Consider the following 25,619-nt stretch of genomic DNA (forward strand, 5'->3'; position numbering starts at 1 on the left):
TGTTGTCTTTGTACCATCTTTGGACAGATCGATTTCTTTGTGATGTCTGCTAAGATGCTGGCCCATATTTGACGCGTTGCCTTTGGGATACGGCACTCGTTTGGAGCATAAACGACAAACTGAAACCGTTTTGTCAACGATGCGTCGTGTGCCATCACTGGGAAGCCAAAATATTTCCAAACTTCTTTCCGTGTGTCATCGTCGTCGCTGTCTACAACAGCACTGGCCATGGTAAAACACAACAGCGGTCTCGTTCTCTCACTTCTGTGTGTTTATTGTCATCCGTGTATCACTATCTACAAGCTCCAAGTGTTGCATGACAGCGCTTTGTGAGCTTGCAGATGAACCCTTTTTGTGTGCGGCGTGCGCCAGCCAGGTCCTCACAAGTATAGTACTATAAAACACCTCGGCGCAACAAGTCCTCAGCGCAACAAAAAAGTTGATATTTAAATCGTGTTATTCTCGGTCAATTTTCAACCGATTGTTCTAATTCCAAATGGCCTATAATCCGTGAAGTGTAAATTTTCATTGGGTGAAAATCTACCGGTACGTAGGCCTGCAGTTTATAATGAAATCATGTGTTTGTCCGATGCTTCCCCATGCTCAATCAGAACATGTAGTGGTTACACCTGTGTGTTGATACGCTCCCTCTTACAGATGACTGCATGGAACTGTATGTAACCAAATGATGACCGGTGCAAAAAGCCGTGGCCGGTGTGCAAAGAAATAACTGATCTACAAGCTCACAATGTGTCGAGCCTCGGTGCGTTATGAGCTTGTAGGTCTTGTACACTATTGATGTGTGTGTGTGTGTGTGTGTGTGTATGTGACTGACTGTGTGTGTGTGTGTGTGTGTGTGTGTGTGGCAAGGCTCCGATACAGCTGGCTTTTCGTCTCTTTTTTTTCTCCCCCAGCGGAAGCATGCATGCGCTTAATGGCCCGGCCGCTCGCGGAAGTAAAAACATAAAACATCGCGATTCGGTGCGTCATTTCGATACACTGAATCGAACGGCAATTTCGATTCAATTTCGATTCGTATCGAGAATCGTGACAGCCTTATTTATCAGTCAGTCAGTCAGACACACAGACAGACACACAGACAGACAGACACACAAACACACAGACACACAGACAAACACACACACACACGATTCATCTCCTCTCGGAGACACACGTGTACGGAGTGTACGGAGTGGAGTCGACGGGTTAATTAAGTCTTGGAGGGTTTGATATTTTTAGACGTGTAATTAATGAGCGCTCACACCAGAGGACAGACTCAAGCTGTGCCCAGGTCCCTTTCATTTGGATTCCGCTGATAAACTAGCCATATAGACTCTCCAATCTGCATGACTCCCTCTTTGTGAGCGCGCGCGTGTGTTTGCGTTACCATTTACTAGAATAATGATTAGAAATAGACATTGTGAAGACCATGTCCCTGTTCCTGTTTTATGGCTGGGAAATACTTTTAGAAGTAGAAACATATTGAGGTTGGGTTTAGGATTGGACATTTAGACGTTTAGGAATTGGAATTAGAGCTATAGCATGATTTATATATACTTATGCGTGCCAGTGTAATACAGTAAAAAATAAATGCTGATCCACAAGCTCACAAAGCTTGTAGAACTGCTACTTTTCGGCTTGAGGTTTATATGGTTAAAAAATGCCTAGATCTATATTTGAAATGGCAGGTGTAAAATTGATGTGTTGACGTCCTCATACAAAACCGCGCGTGCGTGCGTGGAAAGCCAAGGCTTTTCCTTTTTGACGTTGGCAGTTAACACCATGTGCCTTTACACCCCAGTCTCCATACGCTATACACTATGTCGTTGTACAAGCTTGTAGATGGGCTATTGTCAGCAGACCAAGTATAGAGCCATGTATAAGCATTTGACCCCCGCCGGTCAAACGTACATGGCTCCATCCTCGCGTTTCGAGACACGTGAGAGTTTGTCTGCAGACTCTGCATGAATCGCATTCATGTGAGTGTAACGCAGAAAGATTCAAAGGCTATATACACAATGCAACCCCCACAGATATACAAAGCTCTTCTATTGACATCGCTCCATTTATTCATCCCCCGAGCCTCCGACACGAAACAACACACTCGTTTTAAAAAGGGCCAGTATACGTAGCCAGGCACACACACACACACACACCCACACACAACGCTTCAGCTTTGCATCGCCCGCTTTGAATATGAGCCGAGTTTCTCTGCCTTTACTTAACGCCGGGCCGCCAGGAGGAAGATTGTGTCGGGCATGCAGCAGCGCTGGAGGAGACCGCCCGGCGGGCCCGGCGCGAGCGAGGCTGCAGTGCATTTCATTGATTAACTCTGCAGAGCCTCTACCACCTACACACATAAGTCACTGCCGTTAACTAAGGAGAGAGGGAGACACACACACACAGAGCTGGAGCGAGAGAGAGAGAGAGAGAGATAGAGAGAATGAGAGGCGAGGGAGGGAGGGTGAGAGTGATACATACACAGAGGAGAGGAGAGAAAGGAGAAAAGAGGAAGTGATGGAGAGGGGGGGGGCTCAATCATTGTAATCCCACCCACCTGACTCTATAGCCAATCATCTCCTCGCACATGATTGGATGGAGACTGCTGTGTGTGTTTTGAAACAGGCCTGTCTGTCTGTTTGTCTCTCACGCACATGCGCATGCACACCCCCCCCCACACACACACACACACACACACACAACATCATTTTTGCTGACATACATTTCTTTGTGTTTGTGTAAATCTATGCAAGGTGGGGGGCCTCCAGAGGGAGCCATGGGGCAATTGAAAAAAGAAAATACGGTAGTATACTGTAAAATAAATCTACAAGCTCATAATGCGACAGGCACTCTGCTCTGGGAGTCACACATGCAACCGCAACAATCAATCTAGCAGTCTCCTCTCACTACCTATAACCACATTTAGCAGACGCTCTTAGTCCACAGTTTACAGGAAGCAAGAGGTAGTACAATACATCAAATGTATAGAAATAGTAATCCAGGCTCATCAGTCTAAGCAGCATAATATCAACGCATAAATCATCTGTACATTGAAACTATAGGTCTGTCTACATAACATGCTATCTACATTACATTTTAACCCATTCTGACCTGAGATCAGATTCATACGAGGTTTCCGCCGGACACACACTGGTCCTGATGAACCCATTCTGACCTGAGATCAGATTCTAAAAATGTCAGTCGCTCTTCGATTTTTCAAAAATAGCAGACCTACAAGCTCGTATCGCGCCACTCGGTGGCGCGATATGAGCTTGTAGATCTGCTATTTTTAAATAGCTAAAGCATAACATGATGCTGACACCAAAATGGGTGCCCGTTCAGAATGGGTTAACCGTTGCATATGCCTGCAAGGTCTTCAAGGCTACAGGAAGTGCTATACCGCTAAGGTGAAGTCTTAAGCGGTGATTCTTCAGGCTACGGCGGAAGATCGGGAAACTGCAGTTCTAACTGCAATGTGGAGTCCATTCGTAGTTTGGGAGCCAGAAGGGAGAAGAGTCTGGGACGTGTGGAGCGCTGTCCCGGATGTTTTAGTGAAGGGAGAAGAGTCTGGGACGTGTGGAGCATTGCCCCGGATGTTTTAGTGAAGGGAGAAGAGTCTGGGACGTGTGGAGCGTTGCCCCGGATGTTTTGGTGAAGGGAGAAGAGTCTGGGACGTGTGGAGCGTTGCCCCGGATGTTTTAGTGAAGGTTCTGACAGCTTCCCTGTGTTAGCTGATCTGAGTGAGTGGGAGGGCCTGTAGGGTTGGATCAGCTACAGGCTTTGAAGATTTTTGATGCTTTGTAGGCCAACAGTGTTTTGTACTCTGTGGGGTGCAGTAACTGGGTGCCAATGGAGGGAGTGGAGAAGGGGGAGACGTGTGAAAGTTTTGGCTGGTTGAAGATCAAGCGTGCATGCTGTGGCAGGCTTAAGTGCACATGGCGGGAGGGGGACCAGTAAGGAGAGAGTCACAGTAGTCAAGTTTTTGATATGACTGATGTCTGGATAAGGCGCTGGGCTGACTGCTGGGTGAGGAAGGCTCTGATCCTTCGAATGTTATGGGCAGAGTCACACTGAGTCCGATGGATTCAAACTGTTCGCGAATACGATTGCTTGCTCCCCGCCGGCCATGTATGATTCACATCGGCCTTGATTCTATACCGCACCCGAGTACACTTCATCCCACTGTAATGTAATGGAACCGTAATGATGCCGTGGACTATGGGGCTTTTTGGAGACAGAGAATGTCATGTCCCAGAAGAAGAGTCACTTGTCAGAGTTTAGAGCGAATGATAAAAGTTTGGCTGCGTTTTGGACGTTGCCTGGCGTTATGATAATAACTTAACAATACACAACCAAAGCAAAGTGTGTGCTGATGGTCTTTGAAACAGCACAATGTAACGTTGTCTCTCGCATGTATGACAGACTAATCCTTGGGATACTTGTCTTAGCTGCAGCGCTCCTTACACATGAGTGGTGCAACCACTCCAAGGAACAGCAATGTCCGTGTTCACGTATGTGTTCACCTATGTGTTCACCTATGTGTTCACCTATGTGTCCGCCTAATGCGCCTATGTGACGTGTGTCTGCCTATATGACTATTACCTACTACCAGTAGGGGCGCTGTTGTGCCAGAAACAGATAGAGATGGTGCTGCACTGTTGCCTGCTAATGAGAGAGAGAGAGGGGGGGCTGGGGGGGGGTTGGGAGTTGCACCACTCAGTGTGATCTTTTTACATACACCAAACGTCCTCTCCAAAAGTAGCAGGTCTACAAGCTCGGTTCCCACCAGAATAGGGATGCTGCCTGGGGTTCGCTCCTACAGTACATGTCATGGAAACATGATGGTACAGATGGTAATACTAAATACTGACAAGCGTGTATGCACGCACACTTGCACACACACACAAACACGCACGTACACACGCACTCACGGACGGATATGCACAAAGTGTTCCTCAGAGGTAATCTTCAAAGCTTACTTCAAGGCCCGTCAGAGTGAGTGTGTGTTTGTGTGTGTGCGCTGTGTGTGCGTGCGTGTGCGTGTGCGTGTGCGCGTGTGTGTGTGTGTGTGTGTACGTACGTGAAGGGATTTTGTGTTTTGTGTAAATGTCACTGTGCATAATGCGTGCGTGTTAAGCCAGCCCTCGGAACAACTGAGGATTATTGAAGGCATAGAATCTTGAAGGCAAGACTTCTGCATTCATAATTCTACTGTGCTTGCTTCTATCATCTGAAACGCCAGCGCACTCTGCTCCAATGGTGGAGCCAATGCCGGAAGAAAAGGTACTTCCGGGTGCTTCATGCGCTCGTTGAGCAACTTGAATAGGCTCTACGCAGACAGAATGACTCTTCAAACATCCAGGCCCCTTCCCTGTACTTCACCTTCACAGGTGTTACTGATGAAGCCCCCGTTATGTTCCATTCTGGTCAAACAGAGTCAGGGTGCTATGCTGATACGGTGCATGTTGGCTCACTGGAAACACTCATCAACCCATTCTGACCTGAGATCAGATTCATACGAGGTTTCCACTGGGACACACACTGGTCTGATTAACCCCTTCTGACCTGAGATCAGATTAAAAAAATGTCAGTCGTTCTTCGATTTTTCAAAAATAGCAGACCTACAAGCTCGTAGCGCGCCACTCGGTGGCGCGCTATGAGCTTGTAGATCTGCTATTTTTCAATAGCTAAAGCATGACATGATGCTAACACCAAAATGGGTTCCCGTTCAGAATGGGTCAAAGTGTCCTTGAGTGGTTTCCAAATGTCCCCGTACGAGTGTGTAACTCTGACTCAAGAGTCCTTGAAATTACCGCGCTGCAACACGTCGTTTTCAGCATGCAACGGAGTGTAAAATCAGCCATTAAAACGGCATCAAGGCCTGCCAAAAAAACAAATTTGTCGACCAACTCAAATGCACATTTAGTCGACTAAAGTCTAAAGTGACATTTAGTCTACTAAAACTAGACTAACACTAAAACCTTGCAAACGGGAAGGGATAAAACGCGCCTATAGTTCATTTTCAATGAGACCTGCGTTTTTTGCTCTGAGAAGTCGCGGTGGGACAACGCAAGCGTATATTTACGTGAGCTGCGGTCCCGTGGATTTGTTTGCGCGCGTGCTCGTTACGTGCACACGCCCGCGACTCACCAGACCTGGATTCTGTTCAGCTTCTTTTTTTTTATGCTTGCGTTCATGTCGCGCCCCTCTTCAACAGACCTGGAGGAGACCTGTGTTGATCCAGGCAACAACGCCTGCGTTCCTCGCTTCACGTTCGCAAGGCCCTTAAAGGCAAATGAACAAATATTCATACTAAAACTAAATCACAACTTGCTGTCAAAATCAACACTGCTGCAGCCAAGGTTTTATTTGCTGTTGAAATTACTTTCGCAGACTTAATCTGGGTTTTCTTGTTATTTCTCATCTTTACACGCAGTGTTATCTTGTGAGTATATATTGCATTGCTGCCGTCTGGTCTTGTGGAACGTGCCCCACCGAAAATGTGGCTGCTTGTTTGAACGAATGAAAATTAGAGCCCTTTTCATATTCTCTCTGTCTGGATTCACAACACACTTCACTTCAATTTGGGTTATTCTCCCACCAGGCCTAATGAGTCTGTTGTCTGTGGAAGACTCTCTTCCTCTCTTCCAGACAATTATTTTAGCGTGCCAAAAGAAATTACCCTCTCTCTCTCTCTCTTTTTAGACACTTTTTGAAGAGATTACTCCTCAATGTTTTTCTGAAAATATATTTGTATTGCTCCTCGAACACCTCTGGGCATTTTGTGGTACCTTTTAACATTTTACGAACTGTACCTCTGTACCTTTTGCAAGCTGTTAATAAAGTATTCAATCAATCTTTTTGTGTTCATCCTTTTGACTATTGTACTGTACGCACATGTTGTTTTACTTGTACTGCACAAATATGTCAATAAAGAAGTCAGTCAATGAAACCGAAACGATCAAAGTCTCTCTCCCTCTCTCTCTCTCTCTCTCTGTCTCCGTCTTTCTCTCTCTCTCCATCTATCTCCTTATACTACCAGTCTGTCTCTATATGGCCCCTTTTCCACCGGGGTTGAGTTCAGTTATTTTTTTCCTGCCTAATATTGAACCAGTATTATATTAACCCATTCTGAACGGGAACCCATTTTGGTGTTCATGTCGTGCTCATGTCGTGCTTTAGCCATTTAAAAATAGCAGATCTACAAGCTCATATCGCGCCACCGAGTGGCGCGATACGAGCTTGTAGGTCTGCTATTTTTGAAAAATCGAAGAACGACTGACATAGAAACATAGCTTTATCAGAAAACTGTCAGGATGTAGAAGACGTTTATAGAATCTGATCTCAGGTCAGAATGGGTAAATATTGAACTAAAAGTTGGTTCGGAACTGGAACCAGAAAAGAAAGGGCAGCCGGTTCCCTGAAAGCATCAAGGTTCTAAGAATCTAGAACGAAAACCAGTTCTAGAACCTAAACTTCATTTGGTGGAAAAGGGGCCTCTGTTTCTCTGTTGGTCTGTCTCTCTACTTCTCTGTCTTCGCTGTCAGTCAAGTCTGTCTCCCTGTCAGTCAGCCTTGTCTCTCTGCTTCTCTGTCTCCCCGTTAGTCTGCCGTCTCTCTATTTCCCGATCAGTCCATCTCCCATGTCAGTCCGTCTCCCTGTCGGTGTCCCCACACGACCTGTTCCACCACATTACGTTGACTAAACACCTCGTCTGAACTGGCTCTGCCTCAGGACGACGGGGGTCCTGCTCTCCTGACACATCTCATTAGAGAGCAGACAACGAGCTCCAGCTTGACCTTTTAACTAAACAGTAAACACATTGCTGCCGCCGCCGCGTCGCTAACTCTCAGCCTACTCTGTGTATACATGGCAGACAATATGGGTCTTCAACATGTTTCAGGGCAAGGACACACACACACACACACACACATGATATACCGTACTGTATAAGATTGTGTTGCAGATTAAAACCTTTTCATAGATTTCATAGATGGCCTCGTATACTTGCTTGACAGCGCTATCAATGTGTAGCGTTTGTTGGATTCCTGTGTATTTTTATACAGTTAACCACTTTGAACCCTCAATAATATTAGAAACCCATACTATTTCCGGCTCAGAAAATGGATGGTAGGTTCAATTGGTTAATGCCAAAACCAGACAAATATTTGGTCCTCCCCCACCCCCCTCCTGTTTAAGCCCAGATATTGACAATTACAGGCTGTTTCCCATTAGAATGGAGGCGCTTTGCTGACTGCCAATCCATCGCACTGCCAATCCACCACACGTCTGCATTTCACACACAATGGCTTCATGTCTGGAGGGACCCAAAGCCGTTTACCTGAACACGCGATAATCAACCTTGTGATAACATGTGATGGCAGGCAATTGAGTGTCCCTATAGGGACCCTGTCAGAGAATTTGCGTTGCTGTGGGAACAGCTTAGGTCCGAGTGTACTTCCATTTCCTGTCAGCTATACTGACATTGACAAACACTTATGTTTATGTTGTCGTGTGTACTTATGTTACGAAAAATCGGGAATGATCAAAAGCCATAGAAAAAAGATGGGTCTTAAGAAGAGACTGGGCACTTTTGATATAAAAAGGGAGGCTATTCCAGAGCATTGGCGCTGCAAAACAGCGAAGGCACGGTCACCTCTAGATCTTAAATTAGATGGTGGGAACAGTCAAAAGTAGCTGGCCGGCAGACCTCAAAGGTCTGGAGATAATCAACCAAGAGGTCAGATAGGTATGAGGGGCCAGCCCATGTACAGATTTATAAACAAATAAAAGTACCTTCATTCTAAAAATCAATTCTAAACTTGACGGGGAGACAGTGCAATCTAGCTAAAACGGGGGGTGATGTGGTTGTGTTTTCTGCTGCTGGTAAGGAGGCGGGCAGCTGCATTTTGAACCAGCTGCAAGCGCCTAAGAGAAGACTGTGCGATGCCAACATACAATGAATTTGTTTGGGAGGGAGATACAGTATGGTTTGATTTGATTTGACACAATATTTTAATAATAATGGAAGAAAACAAGGTATTACTTTACCAAGTATAGTGGGTTTAAGTGGGTAAAGTAACAGTAGTAGCTACCTGATACAATTCAAGAGAGCTTTGAGAGTTTAAAGCTAAATGCTAGCTATGGCCGATATCAAAGTCACCCAAAAAGAAACACCAGTTTGACATGCGCACCGCACAGCTACTGCCATTGCCCTGCAACTGTGCAACGTACGTATCATGACACTAACCCCACCCCACACAGACGTCAGTGTTTTGCGCTAGTGAATCTGACAGTCGACTATACTGAATCAAATTAGTGTTTACTTTTTACCGTAGGTCTTACTCTCGAGTCTCGAACTGGCGCCATTCCTTTCTACAGTGAGAAAAGCATGGAGAGAGAGGCGCTGGCCGATGACATAATGAGCAACAACGTGGCTACGTACGTAGCTGACGTTATGGCGTCGAGTCAAACAGGAGGCTGGCCTGCGAAGTATGACAAAACAAAACATGGAACGCATGCAGCGAAGCAGGCTGGAACGGTGGAGCCCGGGCAAGCAATGTGTAGAACAAGGGAGGTGGGGGCAATTAGAAGTGACTGTGAGGTCACAGCATTTAGTGGGTGGTGCGCAACGTGACTGTGATGTCATAGCATTTAGTGGGTGGTGCTGAGGTCATAGCATTCAGTCAGTGGGTGGGGTGCACACTGCACACCGTGAGCGCTCTTATTTTCTGCAGCTCTCTGCACTTCTTAGTTTTTTAATAAGCAGCCTCTCCCTCCAAAGCCGTCACCTTTGGCAAAACAACATGACAATTAATTGGCTTATTAAATCCCACCGCAACGCCCTATCAGCAGAAATATCACACTATAGCTCTCGCTTTGTGCTGGTGTTTGGGGGGGGGGGGGGGGGGGGGGGTGAGTGAGTGAGTTAATGTTTGGCTAGTATTTGCAGGAGACACCTCTTTAATGCAGAAATGTAGGAGAGAGAGAGAGGTAGAGAGAAGGAGGAGAGTAAAGTGCGTTTATCAATGCTCCGAACAATAAGGTGAGCTCCCCATAACCAGTGTCAACCTTTTGTCTCACAATATATCTGTGAATTCACACTTCCACCACCGCTCTCTCTTCCTCTCCTCTTTCTGTACACCTCTATGGTCTCTCTGTCTCCCTCTCCCTCTCTCTCTCTCTCTCTCAGAGAGGGCACAGGCTCCCTCAGGGAGGATGCGTCAGCCTCCATCGATGGGATTGATAATGTTAGACTAAAAATAGCCCTGCGGGGGGCTATTTTTAGAACTGTGTATGACGCTGTGGCTCGGACGCTACTGCCACTGAATGACCAAACGAAAAGACTGTCTCTGTCTCCGTGTGTGCGCGTGTGTGTGTGTGTGCGCGCGCGCGTGTGCACGTGCATGTGTGTGACAAGTGCAGGGAAGGGGGGAAGGGGGGGGGGGGGGGGAGGATTGCACTGAAGTCTTGCCGTTGTCGCTGTGTGCGAGAGCATGGTGCACTTACTGGGATTGGAAAAAATTACGCGAGGTTGAGAGGAGCCAGTATTGCCCGTCTGGTTCATAATTATCATCACTTATATGGTTATAAATGTGCTACTGCAGAAATACTCCCCGCTTTCTGCTGACGTCCGTTTTGACGGCATATAGTTACGCTCTAGTCTGAGTGATGTTCCCGGCTGGTTGTTTACGACGCCAGAGTCTCAGAGGGGCTCTTCCCTTTCATATTCCTTTAGCTTTATTTTAGCTGCGGGCGGTAACCATGCCATCGACGTTTTCAGGTTGCGAGTGCTTGTTGTTACATTGTCATTTGGGACATCTTTTTTTTTGTTATTATTATTTTCCATCCCACGATATAAGGAATGTTAAATGCATGTGCAATGCATTGTATAGTATATTACAAGTAAGACGCGCAAACGCGGGAAGCGAACGCAGCTCGTAAATTGCAATAACAACAATTGGAATAAATTACGTACTTTTTTTTTTTTGTACGTTTTTTACTGTGTGTGTGTGTGTGTGTGTGTGTGTGTGTGTGTGTGCTACAGCTGCGCCCTCTGGTGGCAGGCGGGTGGTGTCACAGCGGGACAGACACACAGACAGACAGACAGACAGACAGACAGACAGACAGACAGACAGACAGACAGACAGACAGACAGACAGACAGACAGACAGACAGACAGACAGACAGACAGAGACACACACAGACATGATCTGCAGGGTCTCATAGTTAGTGCTCACTGCATTCACAATAATACGAACACTCACGCATTCCTTGTACGACTGAAAAGTGCTGATTCATTGTGAATTGACCCTGGTGATACTATGGGGTTTCCCCACAGAGCCACTCATGGGTTTGTGCGGATTACTAATAATCCCAGCCAGCTGGTTCCTTCCAGACCACACAGTGGAACATCCAGGACAGACAGAGGAGGCAGACACCGGTTGAGACCAGTGTTGATTTCGTCGACTAGAAGTTTAAACTATGACGAAAGATGTTCGTCGACCACCTAAAATAAAATAAATAAAAATAAAAATGAACATATGACTAAAACTAGAACTGCATATTTGCTTGTTGCACACTAGTAGGCCATAAATGGCCAACTAGTGCGCAAGCAGAGCGCGCAAGTCCTTTCGACCGCTGTAAACTGTCAAATCTCAGTATCTCTGTGAAGGAACGTTTGAAATGTATAATTTTTAGATGTAACTATTTGCTACCTACCTACTTTATGCATATAAACACCTAGTATTATTAAGTATGATTCAAGTTTCTATCTATATAAGTTTGGGTGAAGAGCTAGTCATACATATACACACCACATACTCTGGTCCCAGCAGATCAGGCACAACTCGCAATTTTATTTTTACTGATTATGTATATAGTATACGTATGACTAGCTCTAAATGATGACGTAATAGTTATGGTCATTTGTGGTCGTTTGGTCCCAGCAAAGCAGGCATATACTATATAGGCATATACTATATATAGTATATATATAGTATATTAGGGCTGTCAGTTCACATCTATAATCCAATTCGAATTTCATTGCTTCATTATTTGTAATTTTCGAAAATATTCGAATATTTACATTGTTTATTTTAGCTCATATTTAGCCTATAATAATACACAGAATATAATACGATGCACGTTCTGTCCACTAGAGGGCCCCCCCTTCCAAACGACAAAGCAGTACTTTCAGTTTCAGCACACGTAATAATGGTTTTCACGGCACAAAATAGCGTTTAAACAGTTTTATTGAGCACAGTGCACTCAGCACGGTAAGATTGTTGTCTGTCTATAGTGCAAATGCATTTTACAGTGAACGTGAAACGTAAAACGACAGGCCTAGCGCGAGACCCACCGAATGCTTGTGTTTCCACGGACATTATGTCATGTCATTGCGGTCACTCTAAGCGCCGCCGCTCCTCCGGACATTTCGGAACTTTTCGGGGGTACCGCCTGGGTTCTGCGCGACGGGCTTGACCATGCGGAGTAGCCCTCGTCGGCCCGCTCAGGACCCACGGAACCGCGGGCTTGTCAGCGGCGGTACCGCGAGGCCACGGGGCCTAGAACGCATGAAAATCGAGCCTCCGAAAATATTTTCGAGACATTTCGACGTTTTTGACCGCGTGCTCAGCCTTTGCAATCGGTGCCCTTGTCACCTTCGTGTAGCTGGCTAGTCTCCGCTCATTTATCACCGGGCCACTAAGCCGTCTCTATTACGGTCGCGAGGCCACGGGGTCCGGAACCCGGCCCACATTCGCTCTTCACATGCAGTGGAAGCGGCCGGGGAGATTTCACAGCGGTAGATTCGTTACTCAATACATTTAGTGAGCGGATAAAATAACATAAAACAAAATAAAAATATTAAATAGAATTAATAAATGATAAAAGCTCCATTCGAATGGCAATTTTAAAATTTTAGCTTTCGAATATATATATATTTTTTTAATATTCGAATTTCTTTCATATTATGAAATTCGTTCTGACAGCCCTATAGTATATAGGCATATACTATATATAGTATATAGGCATATACTATATATAGTATATATATAGTATATAGGCATATACTATATATAGTATATATATAGTATATAGGCATATACTATATATATAGTATATATATAGTATATAGGCATATACTATATATATAGTATATATATAGTATATAGGCATATACTATATATATAGTATATATATAGTATATAGGCATATACTATATATAGTATATATATAGTATATAGGCATATACTATATATAGTATATAGGCATATACTATATACGTATACATATATACTATATATATAGAGATACTCAGGTCCCAGCAGATCAGGCACAATTTGCTATTTTATTTTTACTGATTATGTATATAGTATACGTATGACTAGTTGTAAATGATGACGTAAGAAATATATATAGTATATATATATAGTATATAGGCATATACTATATACGTATACATATATACTTTATACTCTATACTGTATAAAGTGTGTAGTTGTAAGTTGATTAGCGGTATACTGTGGTTACTTTGCGCCAAAAACCGTGACAGCTGTCCCGCCATTTGATGTTTATGCAAGAAAACAGGGGACCAAATGACCACAAATGACCATATTTCTTACGTCATCATTAAGAGCTAGTCATACATATACACACCACGTACTCTGGTCCCAGCAGATCAGGCACAATTTGCTATTTTATTTTTACTGATTATGTATATAGTATACGTATGACTAGCTCTAAATGATGACGTAAGAAATATATATAGTATATAGGCATATACTATATACGTATACATGTATACTCTATACTGTATAAAGTGTGTAGTTGTAAGTTGATTAGCGGTATACTGTGGTTACTTTGCGCCAAAAACCGTGACAGCTGTCCCGCCATTTGATGTTTATGCAAGAAAACAGCAAATCTGTGCCTGGTTTGCTGGGACCAAAGGACCACAAATGACCATATTTCTTACGTCATCATTAAGAGCTAGTCATACATATACACACCACGTACTCTGGTCCCAGCAGATCAGGCACAATTAGCTATTTAATTTTTTACTGATCATGTATATAGTATACGTATGACTAGCTCTAAATGATGACGTAAGAAATATGGTCATTTGTGGTCATTTGGTCCCAGCAAAACAGGCACAGATTTGATGTTTTTCTGCATAAACATCGAATGGCGGGACAGCTGTCACGGTGGAAGAGACCGGGCGAAAACATTACTTGCACGCTCTGCTTGCGCAAGTAACTATGACTAAATATACTGATAATATACTAAAATTAACTACAATTTTGTCCACAAATAAAAACTAGATACAAATGGTATAGGGACGGACTAGTGGAGTAGAGTGTCATGTCATGCTTAGTTGCAGATAGGTGACACACTCGACGCCTTGTGAGCTTTAGATTGGCTATTCTCGGTAGCCGATCCACTCCACAGATCAGGCATTAGGATTTAGGATGCCATAAGGAAGGCCTGCCAAAATACATTTCAGTGGACTACATCAACTGTAGATTATTAGCCTACATTCTTATAACTAACTAAAACTAAAACTAGACTAAAAGTAAAACATTTCAGATGACTACAAAAAATTAAATCAAACTTGTGTGAAGTGAGGGACACTCTTATCATCATACATCATCATTCTGTGCTCACTGCTCAGCCAATCAAATCATCACATTCCGTTCTATAGACACACACACAAAGCTGTGCATAGGAGTGGCTAGCGCCCCTCAAATATGACTAGAACTAAATAAAGATTTGCTGTGACAATTAACTGATTGAGACGGTCAGATTCATGCTCTGTGCTGTATAGCTTCGTGCTCTGTGCTGTACATAGCTCTTAGAATGTTAGCTACAATGCTAACATGCTTTTGGTTAGACATAGCATCTCAAACCCTCACCCTAACCTCCCACGGGGCAGCACACCTAAACCTAACCTTAATCCGGTCGTTTTAACGCACCCCTCACCAACCTTAATCCGGTCGTTTTAATCCAGTCGTTTTAACGCACCCCTCACCAACCTTAATCCGGTCGTTTTAACGCACCCCTCACCAACCTTAATCCGGTCGTTTTAACGCACCCCTCACCAACCTTAATCCGGTCGTTTTAACGCACCCCTCATCCAACCTTAATCCGGTCGTTTTAATCCAGTCGTTTTAACGCACCCCTCATCCAACCTTAATCCGGTCGTTTTAATCCAGTCGTTTTAACGCACCCCTCACCAACCTTAATCCGGTCGTTTTAACGCACCCCTCACCAACCTTAATCCAGTCGTTTTAACACACCCCTCACCAACCTTAATCCAGTCGTTTTAACACACCCCTCACCAACCTTAATCCAGTCGTTTTAACGCACCCCTCACCAACCTTAATCCAGTCGGACCAATGCCATGTCTAACCAATGCTATGTCTAACCAAAGTATGCCTCCCCAGTAGAATAGTGTCAAAGCTTGAGAGCCTTTAGGCAATCAAAGATCGACGCCATCCCAACCGCTCATAGCCAAAATCAGCATAGATTGCTAAATGGTCAGGTTTATGAACAAACAACAACTCCCTGTGCGTGGTAAAAACTGCCTCACTGTGTGTAAAAGCAATTGCCAAGGTCACTTTGCAGCTTTTACGTAAACACAGAGATATCTAAATTGATGTAAATAAGTCTAGGAGCGAAAACCTCTCACAAAGAACCTTATATGCACTACTGTGGGACTAGGGATGTTGAAAAAAGTTGAAAATCGACTCGATTATCGACTCATGCCTCCCGCGACTCAAAACGTATGAGTCGAAAAATCGTTTTTATTTGTATTATTATTTTTTCAGTCAGTCAGTGCCGCTCGTCGCATGCAAGTTGACTTTGAGCAGAGCGCTGTGGACCCCATCGTCCAAGGGTGTGTGCGTGTGTGTGTGGTGGGGGGTGGTATCTTAGCAACACTGAATGATCAGTCCCATTGGTCGTGTGCTCGTATCATGAGCCAATGGCTGCAGCTCTGAGCTTCCCAGACCCAGCTCATCTACACATGCCGTAAAGTGAGCTGACAGGCTAGCCACAGGTCTGCTCTGTTCTGAGCGGTGAGCGCTCTTCTCTTCTAGTGAAGATAGCAGGACAGAGTTGTCAAATAAATCCAGCCGTCATTTATACTGTATTTATTATCCGACCCGACATTAAAATACGGAACAACGTGCGTCCCGTATCAGTTCATTACTCGTGACAGGCTGCAGACACTTGAGAGTTGGGACTAGCGGCTAGCCGATAGCGCCGCTGCTCCTTCAGTTTCGTTGTTTACAAAATAAAGTTTATTTTTTATTATTGGGATTTGATCATTGATGCAAATTCTAAACATATGGATGCAGCTGCAGAAGTTGTGTTGCTTAAAGGAATGCATAGTTGCGTTCTCCTCAACTGCTGCGCAGCAACAACAAAAATATAAAAATAATGAAGAAAAAAAGGAAAAAAGTCGTTCGACACGTCGATTTTTGGCCTCGATTCGTCGATTGGCCAAATATGAGTCGTTTGGCATCCCTATGTGGGACCATCGCGCAAACCTCTTTATCCCCCTTGTATGCATTTATTATTATTACTGCTACACCACAATGTCTGAGGAACCAGAACAAAATGAATTATTTACACAAGATAAATAAATAAATAAATACAATAAAGAAACCCGACGGATAAAACCCACATCATATTACTCATTATAACCACAATACACGTAGCTTTGCTTGCTCAACAGGGAGCATGTGCTGTTATTATTTTCCCCATCCTGTGCACATTTTATTTCATAAACCAATGGTTCTTGAAGTGGTTCCAGGAGGTCTGCACGCAGCCAAATGATTGATAGTTATGGACCCTTACAGGTCTGTAACTCTGACCTGTGTGTACCAATGGAACCAAATGGACCAGCGTTGGTACAGTGCACTGTCAGTCATGGAGGTCCAATGTGGCCTAATGCAGTGGTTCTCAAATGGGGGGTACGCCGTGTATTGTTTTGTTCCACTTTCTTTGCTTGAATTGAATTGAATTGAATTTAATTGAATTGAATTGAATACATTTGGAGAGTGGCGGTATAGGATATGGTGGCAGGGCCGGAGGCTGGGCTTGAGGTCAAGGTTAAAGCCTATTCATACTCCAGTTTTAGGTGATGAGGTGACCACCAAAGCGGTGCTCACCTCGTCACGCTAAGGAAGGTCAGGTGCAGCTCACCTGTAGGTAGTGGCAGGGCCGGAGGCTGGGCTTGAGGTCGGAGGTCATCATGGAGGAGGGCTTCTCCAGGTTGAGCGAGGACTTCCGGTACGCCTCCTTGGCCTGGCTGACGGTCAGCGTGGACCACGAGCTCCTCTTCATGAACTTGCCCTCGGGCGCCGCCGCCATGCTCTCGCACGCCGAGCACTTGACGTCGTTGTTGCTCTTGGAGGCCTTGAGCGACAGGTCGCCCCCGCCCCCCAGGGCCAGGTGGTGGTGGTGGTGGTGCCCCCCGTGCACCGCGGGGTGCTCGGGGGGGTAGCAGTGGCCCATGTGGTGGTCGGCGGGGTGCCGCGACATGATGCTGGGCGTCCGATACGTGCTGTCAGGAGCAGAATTTATTGTCACGTCACAGTTTAAAAAGTTGTGGAATTCGTTTTTTTTGTGCATAATATACCGGTACTTCCCATATTGTTGTTTTTCCAAGAAAAAAAAAATAAAGGTAATAAGAGGGGCTAGGGGGCAAGGAGATCAAGGCAGGAAAAAAAATAAGTTTGAGCAAAGCTTTCGCCACAAACTGTACAACTAAACTTTTTTATTTTTTTATTTTTTTACCACAAACTGTAGAAGGGGATTTTTTTTATTGAGCACCTAAACATCGATGTTCTGTACGATCAGCTCAATCTGAGCTTCAATTCAGAGAAAAACGCAGCTAAAGATCGTCGCGAAGATTAGTGTGGACGGGGGGAAAATATTTGCGGAAGCAAAGCGTTGCCAGGCGACGGAGACGACGCCAAGAGCCGGTAAAAATAATATTTGCGTATTTAATGTCGTCCTAGGTCGATCTGGGAACATTTTTAATAAAAGTCGCCCATTGTCGTTTTCAGCAGAACATGAGTTAAAGACCTGTCGCTGTCCAGGTTGTCGTCGGAGCTCCACCATCCCGCCGAGCCGCGCTGCTTGCCGCTGCCCCCGGTGGTGCTGCTGCTGTCTGCGCGGCGCTCTTTGCTCTTGCTGCGCTTGCTGTGTTTGTGGTGCCCGTGGTGGTGGTGATGGTGGCTGTTGTGGTTGTTGTTGTGAGAGTCCCCGGAGCCCCCCTTGGTGCCGTTCATCTTGGACGAGCCCTCCAGCGAGTGGGACTTGGTGAAGAAGAGCGAGGTCATTATTATAAAACCAGAGAAATAACATAAGCTAATATTTTTTCAATCAATAAAAACTGGAATACAAAAATACCAAAAACGGAAACTGTATTGTGCGTTTACAAAGCTGACTAAAACAAACTGAAATTAGATGCCCTACATTTTCTCGTTACCAACAGTAACCGGTATCCTTTATCCTTTGTATTACACAATAGGCCTACTTACTCTGACCTTTTTGAATCCTGCACCTGACAAATAACTCAAAACTAAACTCAAAACTAAGCGTTGTCACAAAAATGTAAGCTAATATAACCTAGCAAACCCGCTCTAGAAACTAATTAAAACTAAACTATAATGAACAATCCAAATCTATGATAACCTTGGTGAAGAGAACAAATTTAAACTAGAAAAAGTGCCCTTCCGGGCACAGGTCTCCACCAGGTTATCCACAGATCCGTGCAGTTAGAGTTAAAACACTTTTTGGCCAGTTATAGCGCCACCTTGAGGCTGAGTTGAAATTGTTCATGTGGCATTTCGTCCTCGGCCTAGTGGGAATGTGGGTGCACAATTTCACGGAAATCACGCGATGTGTTCATGATTTGCAGCATTTTGTTTGAAACTGAGCACTCCTGTGAACTTTGGAAGCCAATCTTAACCAATCAGGATGGAGTCTGATAAATCTGAAAGACCCGTTTCGTTGAATGGCTCTAGAGAGACTGTGTACCAATTTGCGTGATGTTTGGACAAAATCTGTAGGTGTACTGTGCAAAAACTTGTTTTGCACAAAGCGGCCTCCTGGTGGCGCTATAACAGGCCGTTCTGGAAAGTTTGGGGCAGAGGTTCATGGTTGGCATCCAGGGAGTGTGTGTGCAAGGTGTACTGTGCAAAAACTTGTTTTGCACAAAGCGGCCTCCTGGTGGCGCTATAACAGGCCGTTCTGGAAAGTTTGGGGCAGAGGTTCATGGTTGGCATCCAGGGAGTGTGTGTGCAAAATATGGCATCGACCGGGTTAACGGTGGCCGAGATTAGCTGTTCACGGACACACGGACGGACGGACACACAAACGGACGGACGGAGTGCAAAACATACTCTCCCCACATGCCTTCGGCCTGGTGGAGACAACTAGCAAACCCGCTCTAGAAGCAAATAAAAATGTATTACGGTAATTTAATTAGAAAGGGGAAAAAAGAAAATCTAAACTAACTATAAAACTAAACTATCATGAAAAATCCTAAACTATTATATCCTTGGGCGAAGAGAAAAAAATAACAAACAAATAAAAACTAGCAAACCTGCTCTTAGAAATTAATTTAAACTAACCGAATTAGAAGAAAAGAGGGGGGGGAAAAAAAGGTCAAAACAAACTAAAACTACACAATGAATGAAGCGTCTCTAACCTTGGTGAAGAGCTTCTGCACGGAGTGCACCAGGTGGCGGATGCGCCCGGGGCTCTCGTTGCGCTGCTCCGTGGTGGTGGTGGTGGTGGTGGTGGTGGACGTGCGCTGGTACTGCAGCGTGTGGAAGCCGTCGCGCTGCAGCGGCATGGTCTTCTCGAACTGGTCCAGCAGGTTGGCCGGGATGCGGTTCATCTTGCCGCCGCCGCCTCCGCCGTGAGGGCCCCCCGAGCCGCCGTGGCCTAGAGGGGCAGGGATTTTTAACCCATTCTGGCCTGAGATCAGATTCTATAAACGTCTTCTACATCCTGACAGTTTTCTGATAAAGCTACGTTTCTAATGTCAGTCGTTCTTCGAATTTTTCAAAAATAGCAGACCTACAAGCTCGTATCGCGCCACTCGGTGGCGCGATATGAGCTTGTAGATCTGCTATTTTTAAATAGCTAAAGCACGACATGATGCGAACACCAAAATGGGTTCCCGTTCAGAATGGGTTAATATTAATATCAAGGCCCATTATTAATTTTTTTATTTTTATTATTTTTTGCTTTTGAGCCCACGGAACCACCATTTGTGGAGATTTAGCCTCTAAAAGTAAAGAATATTTTGTTGTCGTTGGATCAATAATAAGCAAAGCTTTTGCACACCTACAGGCGACAGGTGCGTAGAAGAGGATAACATTTTGTTCGATGTTGGATAATTTTTTTTGTCTCCAATTCCATGCTTTTGGCAAACGTTTATCAAAATAACATTTTGACATAACACAATTGTCTAGACTTCTTGTAAATGAACGGATTTTACACTCTTGAGAAAAAACTTTGTAAAAAAGTACACATTTTGGCCCCATGCTCGAATGCCCCGCACCCCTGTCAAAAACAGCTAAAATCCCTAAAAAAAGAAAGCAGCAAATGAAAAAAGTTTAACACTCATCTTTTACTTTCTCTAATAACAACCTAAAACATGAACCTTGGTTGAAAGAAACTAAAGTTGTCCTAAAGTTGTATAAAATGCTTGATATATTTCAGTTATTTGTCATATTTGCACTGTATACTTTTTCATTTCGAAGCCTGAGAAGGCAAACGGAATTTTAATTCCAATTCATAACGTTCCAATTTCCAATGCCAAAAGAACACAATGAAATGGTTATTATTTGTGTGACAGTTAAACATCAATTTAAATGTGTAATCGGAGACAGATGCCAGGTCATTATTGATCTGGCATTCTTTTTTTTTATATATATATATATATATATTTTTTTTTTGTGGCTTTCGCCTTTATTTTATTTTTTTATAGAGGGATAGGTATACAGTAGGCTGACAGGAAATAGGGAGAGATGGGGGGGGGGGTGACATGCAGTAAAGGCTGTCGGGACCGGGAGTCGAACCCGCGGCACACTGCCGGACTGGATTACCAGCCGAGGTGCCCAGCAGGTGTTAGATGGATGATACTGTATAGGTTTACTTATACTCCTATATGACTATTTCTATGCATTTGATGCATGACCTTGTGTTGCCCTTACTTAGTCGGTCTGAATTAAGAGCTTTTCTGCTAAATTGTAAATCACGACTGCCCTACCTTGTCCGCCTCCTCCTCCTCCTCCTCCGTCGTCTCGGGGTTCCCTGCCACCGCCGGACGCTGCGGGCCCTCCTCCTCCTCCTCCTCCGTCCCGCGAGCTGCTGCCGTAGTGCATGCGCGGGAAGGTGCTGCTGGAGACGGAGTGGTCGGTGGGCGCCATGGACGCCGCGGGCATCATCATGCACTCGGAGTGGATGGAGCTGCGCGGGGAGCAGCGGTGGTGGCCGTCCAGAGGGCAGCTCTCCGTGGGGCTCAGGAGGTAGGAGGGAGGCCTGTGGTGCGTCATATAGGCCGGTCACAATACATTACATGGTGAACGCAATAGTGTGACATCATCATCATCATCATCATCAACCCCGGAAGTTATGCGGGAACGCCAATACCGAGTGGCAAAAACACTATACTTTCTGGCCTTGACAACCCATACATCCAAACAGAGGAGTCCCGTCTGATTGTATTCAACTCACTTTGGCACTCAATTTGCCGCTCACTTTATGCAGGCGCTATTATCGTTGCATAATCGCCAATCGTTTTTCCGTGTTGAAAAATACACGCTTTCAAACATTTTTCATGAATAGCAGAAATAGCAGATCTACAAGCTGATCAAATATTTCCCGTGATTCTTTTTGGAAGGAAAAAATATATAAAATGTGATTTGTTATCAGTAGTAATTTGTCATATATCCCCTGTGCAATTTGTGATGATGAAGCCTGACAGGCAAACAGAAATACAATGTTTCAATGTTCAATGCAAAAGACACAATCAAATCGTTAATTGGAATTATTTGTGTCGCAATTAATCGACTCAAATTTGTAATCGCGGCTGGCAAAACAATTATACAGATGAACTGGAAATCTCCAACTTCTCCATGTTTCAAGAGATGGATCAACGAGATGCTCTCCATTGCGAAAGCTGGAACAAAATCCACCATGACGGGCAGAATACACAAGCTATAAGTTCCCAAAAAATGTGGATGACGTTCCTGGCTAGTGCTTGACAATAGTTGAGTATATGATCTGTACATGTGGCTGGCAGCTACTGTATGGTGCAACCGTGCATCTTTGACTATTGGACTCATAACTATGCCTGCTTTCTGACGATCGATCCTACCCATGTGTCTCCTTGTTTTTTCCCCTTTTCTTCTGTGTGTGTGTCTTTTGTTGTATGTGTTAAGCTTTACTTGTCTTGTCATTTGATGTCTTTACGTTGTGGTGTTGTGTCTTGTATTTGACCAAAAAAAAAATCTAAATAAAGTATGGCGGGCCTTGATGCCGTCGTAATGGCTGATTTTACACTTGTGTGTCTTTTACTTATACAGGATCTCTCTTCCACTAGTGGAACCCTTCCTAACATTATTCATTAGTTTCATTCATTCATTTCACTCATTTAGTTTCCATGTCGTTTGTCAGTGAAAAAAAGGTAGTCGACGAAAATGTTCCGTCTTGGTTTTAGTCGACAAAAACAACAGTGATATAAACGGTGACTAATATTACCTGTGGTCCCCGTGGTGGTGCAGGTGGTGCTCCAGGGGGTGCTCGCAGTCGGCCAGGCCACAGGTGTGCGTGGCGGTGGGGGAGGTGAGCTGGAGCTGGGCGGGGGGGCGCACGCCAGAGAGACCCTTCATGTTCCCGTCCGGAGCGGGGGCGCTGTCCTCATCGAGGTTCTGAGAGGGACACCATGAATACTGCTGCTGGTCTGTCCAGGAAAGGAGACACAAAGGACAGAGAGAGAGGGACACCATGAATACTGCTGCTGGTCTGTCCAGGAAAGGAGACACAAAGGACAGAGAGAGAGGGACACCATGAATACTGCTGCTGGTCTGTCCAGGAAAGGAGACACAGAGGACAGAGAGAGAGGGACACCATGACCATGAATACTGCTACTGGTCTGTCCAGGAAAGGAGACACAAAGGACAGAGAGAGGGACACCATGAATACTGCTGCTGGTCTGTCCAGGAAAGGAGACACAGAGGACAGAGAGAGAGAGGGACACCATGACCATGAATACTGCTGCTGGTCTGTCCAGGAAAGGAGACACAAAGGACAGAGAGAGAGAGGGACACCATGAATACTGCTGCTGGTCTGTCCAGGAAAGGAGACACAGAGGACAGAGAGAGAGAGGGACACCATGACCATGAATACTGCTGCTGGTCTGTCCAGGAAAGGAGACACAAAGGACAGAGAGAGAGAGGGACACCATGAATACTGCTGCTGGTCTGTCCAGGAAAGGAGACACAAAGGACAGAGAGAGAGGGACACCATGAATACTGCTGCTGGTCTGTCCAGGAAAGGAGACACAAAGGACAGAGAGAGGGACACCATGGATACTGCTGCTGGTCTGTCCGGGAAAGGAGACACAAAGGACAGAGAGAGAGAGGGACACCATGAATACTGCTGCTGGTCTGTCCAGGAAAGGAGACACAAAGGACAGAGAGAGAGGGACACCATGAATACTGCTGCTGGTCTGTCCAGGAAAGGAGACACAGAGGACAGAGAGAGAGGGACACCATGACCATGAATACTGCTACTGGTCTGTCCAGGAAAGGAGACACAAAGGACAGAGAGAGGGACACCATGAATACTGCTGCTGGTCTGTCCTGCCGGAAGACAAGGAGACAGAGAGAGGACCAGGATGAAGCTAAGATAAAGAAACCAGACGGCCTAATTACAGCAGGTTACTGGCAGAGGTCAGATCGCCATGCTGGCTTGTGGTGGACATTTTGTTTGTGAAAAGTCCCTTTTTGCCACAAACACGCAAAACGAGTGCACAATGATACTACCAGAAACATGTAAAGAACCGAATTACCATCAAAGACAGGTCTGCTATGGTTCAAATAGAACCAAATTGACCATTACGGGTGCATTCGGTTCCATTTGTACACTCTCAGAGTTAAGGGTGCTAAAACATTTGATAAACGCTGTGCTATAGTTGTATAGCTACTCCTAATGTGCCATGGTGTCGTGGGAAGTCAGTGTCACACACATTCAGATGAAAAACCTGCATGGAGACTTGACATTCAGTAATTGGTCTTATGATCAAAGTAAACAAATCCAAAACAAAGAGACATTTGTCCATGTATGGACATAATATTGATGACCCATGGTTACTAGTGGGTGTACAACATATGTGAGCTTATATAGTGTGACGTGTGAGCGGAGCTGTGACTGACAGACACACAGCCGTGTCAATTGAGCTGTGTTGTTGGCTGTGACTGGTCTGTGCCAGTGGTTCTCAAAGTGGGGGTCCTGTAGTTATGACATCGGCACATCGGTAACGTAACAGGCGACAACAGAGTGGATGTTAGAATAGTCACACAGCAATCACAGAAAGCCTCATCTTTGTCTACGCAACAACAGGGGCGACAGATGACAGCAGGTTACCTTTCAAAGTGCTCTATTCCTGTATGTACAGCACCAGAAAGCTGCATTCATCTGCTCGCCATGCCTGCAATCACTAGTAGTTGTTGCCACACACAAATTGGAGCAAAGAAAATAATAAATAACTGTCATGTCATTGGCGCTCTGTGTGTGTGTGTGTGCGCGCATGTGTGTGGATGGCTCAGTCGTCCTGTCTGCGCACAGCAGGTGTCGTCCAAACCAGCTGAGAGAATAATAATTAGTCAATTAACTCGGGCCAGGTGGTGGCTGCTTAAATCAGTCATCACCCACTCCTTACAAGCTATTTTGCTTTGAGGAGACGTACTGTGTGACATGGAGCAGCCTCAGCTAAGTTTTACAATTAGCTGTGATTGTTCTAGTTTTCTTGGTAAAAATGTAACTACACAAACTATATATGCACGCGCACACACGCACGCAAGCACGCACGGTGCATACACAGTATGTAGACCAAGCCTGTCCTAAAACAACATACTGGCTATTATTCGAAAGGCCTTTCTCAGGAGCGGGTGGCTGCGTCTCCTCCAATGTGTCTGGTCATTATCCACATAATGATTGTGTACATCTGTCACAGGACCACCAGTCACAACAGCACCTCCCAAAGCAACCGCAGAATAGATAAATAAGAAAGCCCAGCTGGTACATTTCACAGAAAAGGGCCGCCTCTCCGATTCCCGTCCATGTCCAATTTTTTTCCATCCAGGGAGAGAGGGGAGGGGGGGAGAGAGGGGCGGGGGGAGCGAGAAGAAGAGAAGATGAAATGGACAGAGACACACAGAGAGAGAGAGAGAGAAAGGGAGGCGGGCGACCGACAGGTATAGGAGCTCGCGTTGCCATTTATCCAATGCAAAGTGAAATAATAGCCTATCACTCCGAGGCGGCGGTGTCATCCGTCAAAGCCCTGGAGGAGACGCTCTGAGGCACGCCGC

General features: G+C 45.1%; 1 protein-coding gene across 1 annotated transcript in view; it reads right to left on the reverse strand.

The window, feature by feature from the left end:
* The window catches only part of LOC310877772 (uncharacterized protein), a gene marked incomplete at both ends in the record, with an annotated part of 412,147 nt that overhangs the window by 128,582 nt on the left and 257,946 nt on the right, over positions 1-25,619 (reverse strand). Inside the window, 5 exons of the mRNA XM_083791721.1 lie at positions 17,209-17,569; positions 18,094-18,326; positions 19,724-19,962; positions 21,296-21,567; positions 22,789-22,990. Coding sequence (XP_083647847.1) covers positions 17,209-17,569; positions 18,094-18,326; positions 19,724-19,962; positions 21,296-21,567; positions 22,789-22,990 — 1,307 coding nt within the window. The remainder of the gene's footprint in view (positions 1-17,208; positions 17,570-18,093; positions 18,327-19,723; positions 19,963-21,295; positions 21,568-22,788; positions 22,991-25,619) is intronic.

This window comes from Protomyctophum parallelum (assembly GCF_964188405.1).
Source record: "Protomyctophum parallelum genome assembly, chromosome: 20".
Lineage (NCBI taxonomy): Eukaryota > Metazoa > Chordata > Actinopteri > Myctophiformes > Myctophidae > Protomyctophum > Protomyctophum parallelum.